Source organism: Lipotes vexillifer, unplaced genomic scaffold (genome assembly GCF_000442215.2).
Source record: "Lipotes vexillifer unplaced genomic scaffold, Lipotes_vexillifer_v1.1 scaffold504, whole genome shotgun sequence".
In the NCBI taxonomy this organism is placed as follows: domain Eukaryota; kingdom Metazoa; phylum Chordata; class Mammalia; order Artiodactyla; family Lipotidae; genus Lipotes; species Lipotes vexillifer.
Genome location: NW_006785225.1, coordinates 117711 through 125571, shown reverse-complemented (window position 1 = coordinate 125571; position 7861 = coordinate 117711). Strand labels below are relative to the sequence as shown.

General features: G+C 53.5%; 1 protein-coding gene across 1 annotated transcript; it reads right to left on the bottom strand.

Moving 5' to 3' along the window:
• Window positions 1–337: 337 nt before the first annotated feature.
• On the bottom strand, window positions 338–4562 carry DPEP3 (dipeptidase 3). Its single transcript, XM_007457323.1, has 10 exons — window positions 4324–4562; window positions 3900–4026; window positions 3295–3424; window positions 3064–3205; window positions 2780–2846; window positions 2486–2662; window positions 1899–1983; window positions 1290–1365; window positions 677–812; window positions 338–574 (listed from the first exon to the last, which is right to left on the bottom strand). Exons 1-10 carry the CDS (start codon window positions 4560–4562, stop codon window positions 338–340), a joined length of 1416 nt encoding a protein of 471 aa, XP_007457385.1.
• Between the last annotated feature and the right edge of the window lie 3299 nt (window positions 4563–7861).

Here is a 7861-nt window from a genome sequence, read left to right as displayed (position 1 = left end):
GGATCAACTCTGCACTTGATTCCTTAGTGCTCTTCTGTGGGCTCAGGCTTTTAGAATAATAAGGTAAGATGCCTCTGCCTTTCCTGAGAAAGACAAAGCTGGAGGCCAATGGGAACCACCCATCTTGAGCAGCTGGGGCTGGAACATAAGACGGCTCACCAACCAAGAGCCCACCAGACCCAACCCCCCTGCCTGTGAAGAAGGAAGGACATTCACACCTGGCTCTGTACCCAAAATATTTATTCTCAGCATACCTATGTTTGTGCCTGGACCACTAGGAGGGGAACTTTGTGAGACTTTGACACAGTGACCTCTGGAGGACTGGCCAGGTAGGTCACTAGAGCCATAGGATGAGGTTTGAGAAGGTGGCAGCAGCCATGAGCCCTAGAACGAGGTGTGGGGAGGCTTTTGAGGGCCTCTGGAGGGCCTGATTGGTTGGCCACTTGTTTCTCACCCGGTGTGTGGCCAGGTGTTCATTCTGAGGCTGAGTCAGGTGGGAGTGGCACGACCTGCCCACCTGCCTGTTTGGAAATTCATCCTCCGCAGGGCTCTGGCCACTGTTTTCCTCTCTCACCTGGGGATGAAAGTCAGCAGTCAGTGGCTTCCCCAGCACCCATCCTCCCACACCCACCACCTGCTGAAACACTGAACCATCTTTTTGCCCAGCCCAGCATACCTGTTCCACTTGTCTGAAGACCCGCAGCAGGTTTCCACGAAGGACACCCTGCAGCTCTTCCTCCCTCCAGCCACGCCTCAGCAATTCCTCTATCAGTACCGGGTATGTGGACACATCCTCCAGCCCCTGTGGGAACCTGTGTGGCCACCAGCTGGCTAGCTGTGGACCCGATTCTGGCCTAGGGCCCACTGTCACACCAGCCCCAGCTACATGCGGGAAATGAAGGTCCATGTTCTTCAGGCTACTGAATGGAACTTTGGAAGCTCCTTGAAGACTGGGCTTCTGCAGCATTTACCTGCCGAGCAGATGCTCAGTCCACAGCACATCTACTGGGCTGGGAGTGGAGCATGTGCTGGGCAGATGAGGTCTCCTGTGAGGGGGTGGGTACCTAACAAATGTGATGGCTTGGAGTGGGAATGGGTCCACTGGGCCACAGGAGGGACAGGGAGAGTCCAGGAAACAGGTCCTGGGAGTGGGGAGATGTCAGGTGGGCTGGAAGACCAGAGTCTGTGGTGGAGGCCTGAAGGATGGGAGGACTATGGGATAAGGAACTGAGACTAAAGGACTCCCCACTGAACCCCCACCCAAGACAAACCCCAGGGGAAACACTCACCGGCCAGACCCATCATAGTTTCCGCTAATCCCGATGAACTCAGATCCAGTGACGGCTCTGATGTGGTCAAAGTGATCTAGGGGGTGAGGATTGTGGTGGGCAGCACGAGGCTGGAGTTAGATCCTGGGACCAGCCCTGGTCTGGGGGAACTCAGCATGGCCAATTCCCCTGCCCACAGCACTCCAGGACATAACAGCTGACTCCACAGAGCTCCCAGCCCATTGTGAGTTCTGAAGTGCCTATAGGCTAGACACTGGACCCAGAGTGAACCTCAGGGCCACCAACCCCTTTGGATCTTTTCCTGCCCAGGAGCTACCATGCCTCTGGGTTCCTTGAGAGCCTGGTTGCGGGGCTCTGCCTGTCCTTTCCAGAGATGTGGGAGCAAACGTGAGACTCAGAGGCAGAGGCAATTGCCTCCCCAAAACCCATCAGCACTGGTTGTAGCCCTAGATCTGGGTTCAGGGCAGTGAAGAGCTGTGTCTGCTTCCCTGAGCTGTTGGGAGGCCTGCCCAGGGCCCAGCAGGTACGCCAGATGCCTAGAGCTGTCCTGAGGGCCCTAGCGGCCACAGGCCAAGCTACAACTGCACAAGGAGTCGAAGCGGGGCTCACCTGCCACGGTGGACACGTTAGCAAACAGGTTACACGGCAGCAGCCCCGTGGACAGCGACACCATCACAATGCCACCATTTTTCTTCTACATGGATAAACAAATGGACACTCAGCTTGGCACTGATGTCCTGCCACCTATGCCCTGGGGGCCCTGATAGGGTAAGTGCTCACTCCTCGCCTGAGGGGTTGGGCAAGGCTTCACTTCTCTTGGCCCCTGGGTGGAACAGATTTGGCCTTGAGTTTCAGAGATGGGGGAGGGTTAACCAGCCTTGGGTCCAAGGGTGAGTGAGGCTGGTAGCTTTGTTCAGGGTCAAGGGTCTTTGGATAGGGACTTCCCTAGTGGCGCAGTGGTTAAGACTCCCCACTCCCAATGCAGGGGGCCTGGGTTCGATCCCTGGTCAGGGAACTAGATCCCACACGCATGCCACAACTAAGAGTTCTCATGCTGCAACTAAGGAGCCTGCCTGCCTCAACAAAGACCCAGAGCAACCAAATAAATGAATAAATAAATAAATATTTTTTTAAAAAAAGGATCTTTGGATGAAGCATGCCTAGTCCCAGGTTTGAGGGCTGGGGTGGCTGCTCACCAGAAGTTGCAGGATGTCATCGGGAACATTCAGCATATTGTTGCACACAGCCTTGGCAGCTGAGTGGGAGAAGATCACAGGGGCCCTTGACACCTTCAGGGCTTGCCGCGCCAAGGCGTCTGACCCGTAGGACAAGTCCACCATCATGCCCAGGCGGTTCATTTCCCCTATCACCTTCTGCAGGGACAGGTGGGGTTTTTTTTTTTGGCGGGTGGCGGGCGGCGGGAGGGATGCACGTGTATGCACATATCTGTAGGGAATGTGCGGGGTAGGATATGGAAAAGGAGTCCTTACCTCACCAAAGCTTGTCAACCCACTGATGTCGCTGTAGAAGTGTTGAAGCTTGGTGGAACTCTCTGCCCTGAAGGACAGCCAGAGGAAGGCAATCTAGCAGGCCCTACCTTGGCCAACAGAGCCTGGACTTCCAGGCTCTTTGTCCATCCATCCCACCTCAGAACAGAGTGAGGATCCAGACCAGCTGCTTTCTGGGAGTGTGAGGGACCTGATGAGACCCCTCACCTCTCTGGCAGTTTCCCCACCATGCGTCTACCGTTCTACCCTGGCCAGGCACTGCTCACCAGGGCGTGTTGCAGGTGAAGGTGAGTGTCAGGTAACGTACTCCCAGCAGATAGAAGCTGCGCAGCACAGAGAGGCTGCTGTCTAGTGAGTGACCACCCTCCACACCAATAAGGCAAGCCAGCTTTTGAGTGCTGTTCAGTCCTAGAAGAGGGCAGAGAATCAAGTGGTCAGAGCCCAGGGCCAGAACCACCGGAGTGAGGCCCTGACTATCCTCCCATTCCCCAGCCCACCTCTGGCTGAGGTCACAAGCTCCAGTTCAGAGTAGGAGGCACACACGCGACGAATGAGGTCAATCTGCTCCAGCGTGAGGCACACAGCATCTTGGTCCTGGGTGTGGCATGGTGCATAGGCTGACCAGAACTAGGGGTTGGCCCAGGGGTACAGAATGAGATCAGGGTGGTCTCCAAGTGCCCTTGGCCTGCTACTCCTCCTCAGTCCCCAAGGTACTCATCTGGGTCAGTGGCCCTGAGTGCGGCACTGCATGACCCCGTGGTACCTTGATGACTATTCAGCTTGCTCCCAGCAGCCAAACTGGCAGCACCCGTCCTCACCTGCTGTTTGTCCATGTGCTATGTGAATGCCCCAAAGGCAATCCACCATATCCTTTGTGGTTTCAGAGCCCCCACGCTCGCCAGGGATTTTCTGATCACTTTCTTAGAGTCTCCACATAACCTGGGCACCCATGCCGCTGGCCTGCTTTGACCTCCAACACCCCTGCACTCTCCAGCAGCCCCATGATGGCAGACTGCGTGTCCTCTGATAGTCAGAGGCCTGTCTACCCAGGTTCCTGTAGCCCCCACATTCCCCAGCAGCGTTAAGTGTGTCCCTCTGGTACCTGGGCACCCAAGAGGCCATCCCTGAGCTTGTCCAGGCTGGTTTGGCCAAGGCTGAAATTGTGCAGGTTGCCCTCCTGTAGCTCGTTCCGGAAATGCTGTTTCAGGAACAGGGGCAGGTGGTTCTGGCTGGAGGGGTCAAGACAAAGTAAGAGTAGGGGGCGTGGCCTCCAGGTCCTGGGCCTGTTCTGTCCCAGCCCACCTCCCCCCTCACACAGACGGTAGTCCTGAGGAGGAGTTCTTAGGTAGGGGGTTCCACCGAGGAGTTCTTAGGTAGGGGGTTCCACCGGCAACGGGGTAAGGGGGACGAAGGCACCAGGGTGATGGAGGAGAGAGGGGTGGTGTGAGGGAGCCTCCTACTAGCCCTTCCTCTCCTGCCCAGGGGCGGGTTCAGCCCCCACCAGCCGGCACGCAGCACCGACGCACCCATCCACGAGCCGGAAGTCCCACATCAGGGCCCGCGCGCGCTCATGCAGACTCGGGGATCTTGGGGAGCCCCGCGCTGTTGGGGTACTGGAGGTGTCCGGCCTGGTTGAGGCGCTGGGGGTTTCATGCGTGGTCCGGGCGCGGGTTACCGGCCACAGCAGCAGCCACAGCAGGAGCAGCAAACGCAGAAGAGGCCGCCGGGGGAGTGCGCGGGGAGCCTTGAGGCCTACGGGCAGCATGCTGCACAGGGCCGAGCAGGCGGGCAGAGGCGGGTCTCGAGAGGCTGAGAGGTGCGGGCGAGGGTCAGAGGGCGACGATGGGGTCCCGACCGTCGATGTAGGTGACCCAGCGGCGCGGCCTCGTCTGACGCGGCTGGAGTCAGGACGCTCGACAGACGCGCGGGGACCCACAATGCCGCCTCACAGCGTGGCCGCCAGGGGGCGATAGGATATTCCCGCCCCGACTAGGACGGCGCCCTAGTGGGCCAGGCTGGCGTCAGTTGCGAGCGCCCGCTAGCGATGCATCGCGGGTTCCCTCCGACCCTGCTCCCGGCCCTCCAGCCACCCCTCCCGAGCTGTGTGTACCTACTGACTCGGGGAGGAGGCCCTTGGGGGAACTGGGAGGGGTCCAGGAATCTTCCTAATTTCACCTCTAGCCAGGCAGGTCGCAGGTCCATGTGGGGTTTTAGTTGCAGGGATATTCCCGCCCTTCATCGGGTTAAATATTCCATGAAATTCTAGGAAGAATTAGAATTCAGAAGAGTGAATTAGATCTGTATGTTTTGACTGACAGAAAAGTGATTCCCTATATATTTTTAATAAAAATGAAATTTAAGAATAATACTTATGGGACACCATTTTGTTTTAGTATCTCGTGTTAAAATTTACTTCTGTGCATGTGTTGTTACACACACACACACACACACACACACACACAAAAGACCCTAGAGGAATATACATACTAAACATTAGTTAATGGTCGCCATCTTGGGAAGGGGGTTACCTACTCCCTGGTCAATTTATGTCTCATATTTTTTTTTTTTTTTTTTTGCGGTATGCGGGCCTCTCACCGCTGCAGCCTCTCCCTTTGCGGAGCACAGGCTCCGGACGCGCAGGCTCAGCGGCCATGGCTCACGGGCCCAGCTGCTCTGCGGCATGTGGGATCTTCCCAGACCGGGGCACGAACCCGTGTCTCCTGCATTGGCAGGCGGACTCTCAACCACGGAGCCACCAGGGAGGCCCCTGTATCTCCTTTTTTTGTATATGGTCATCCTGGCTGAGGGAAGTCAGAGGCAGTGCTGGTGAAGGCTGGCCATGGTGGTAAGAGGTTCATGAAGGCACCAGAACAGTAGCTGAGCCTTGAAAGGATGGGGCTTGGATACTGCAGGGGAGTGGAGAGGGCATCTGGATTGGCCAATAGCCTAGGCAAAGGTCTGGTTTGAACAGGATGACTGTGCTGTGGGGGAAGAGCTGGAAGAGTCTCCAAGGCACAGAGTAGGGGAACAGGGTCCAGTTAGGGCCCTTGGTGCTAAAAGCATGAGAGGCTTAGTCTCCTAAGGATAGGCAGAACTCCTCCTTCAGGACAAGGTGGTTTCCCGGCTGGCCAGTGGCCTGGACAGTATAATTCGTTGTTTTCTGTAGAAAAAGCTATGGTTTAGGGGGAACTGATCTCAAAACTGCAGTTGGGTGGCATCTGAGCCTCCTGGGCCTGCATCAGGTCCTGCCAGGCTGAGAGGGGCCAACAACACAGGCTGAAATCTAGTCTGAGTTGTCCCCCCCCTTTTGTATTTGTGTGTGTCTCCTCTCTCTTGGACTCCCTGACAAGCTGGCCTCCCCTCTTGAAGCCAGAGGGACCTTGGCCTCTGGTGACCACTGCCCCCTGTCCATCACTGCCCCCTGCCTCTTTCTCATGCCTTAGGGGTAAGGACAAAGTCTGACTGGTTGCCTCCAGCTTGCCTTCCTCAGCTCAGGAAGGACAAAGGTGGGTGGAGGTGTTTATATTCTGGTGACTCATACATCTGAGCTGACCTGCCACGGAGGTCTTCATTTAAGTGACATTAAACAACCTAATGCATGATGACTTTGCTGATAGTTTCTCAAAAGTGCAGAAGCTTTTCGTATACATTTGTTTCCTATATTAGTCTTAGGTAAAAGGAGAGGGCATAATGTTTACAGTTAATTTTAAAATGTTATCAAATTAATGCATACGCAGTTTCAAATGTCTCGTTGACTAAGTAAATAAATCAAAGTTACAGTCCTCCTGACAATCATTAGAGAAGTTGGGAAAAATATGAAAAGGATCTTCTTGAAGGCATCAGGGAGTTAACAAGATACTGAAAAATTACTTGTGAAGGATCCAGGGAGGGCGGAAACTCAGAGGTGGGCCAGGTCTTTGGGCTGTTTCTTCCACTAGGGACTTTGTGGGGCTAAGGAAATAGAGATTAGTATCCAGGGTCCCCCAAAAGTAAGGAAGAACCCTGAGGAGTTAGAACACAAGACAGCACACCCTAGGGGAAAGAGTGAATCAGGCCTCAGCAATTCTGGTTATCAAACAATTGTCTCACAACTGCAGATCCAGCCTTATGTTATTCTCTGCTCTGTGAGGCTGGGGCTTGAACTCTTGAGACCACATTTCCTAGCCACCCAGCTGGCTTCCTATTACATTCTGCCAGTAGGAGTTACCAGAGAAAGGGAGATGGAAAGACAGGAGAGGAAAACAGGAATGTCTCTCTCATTTTTTGTGTTTATGTCAGTGCAGCTCCAAGCAGTGGCAGTTGGCTGCGAGCTCCAACTTCTTCTGTCCGTCGTTGAGCAGCCCTGTCATGCCCATTCAGAACACCTGTACCGACTGAGCAGCGCCTTAGATACCTTAGAGGTCTGAGCGCCAGCAACACAGGGCCCTTCTATAAGCTTCTATCTTCTAGTAACCTCCACCTCTTCCCATTTCCCCCTAATTGGACTCTGAGCTGGATCAGCTCAGCTTGGAAGGCTCTGAAATGGGATTAAGGTGATCTCGGAGTGCTGCTCAATCCATCCGAAAGAAGTCAAGCAAGAAGAGAACAGGTGAAACAAATAGAAAGCACTATTAGAACTTTCTGAGTAACAGTTCAGAGACCAGCCAACTTGGACCCTGAGGCAAGAGGAAAAATGTGTACTTCTATACACATTATAAATGTATTTTTAATGGTTAGTTTTTCCAGAATATTAAAATAGTTGAAAAAAAGGAAGAACTTAAAAGTAGGTGTATTAAAACTCACAACACTATTTTATGTTTCCATATTTTACTTACACTCAAACCAGAATTATAATTTTATTTCCCTGGCTTTAATGGAAGCAAACTCATGAATAATATTTTCAAAACCTGCTTCTTTGCTTAGTTCATTTTCTATTGATAGATTGAATGTTTGACAATTTCTCTTGACCAAGTGACATTCTTCAGTAATTTTTTTTTTTTTTTTTTTTCAAATTTTTTTTTTTTTTTTTTTTTTTGCAGTACGCGGGCCTCTCACTGTTGTGGCCTCTCCCGTTGTGGAGCACAG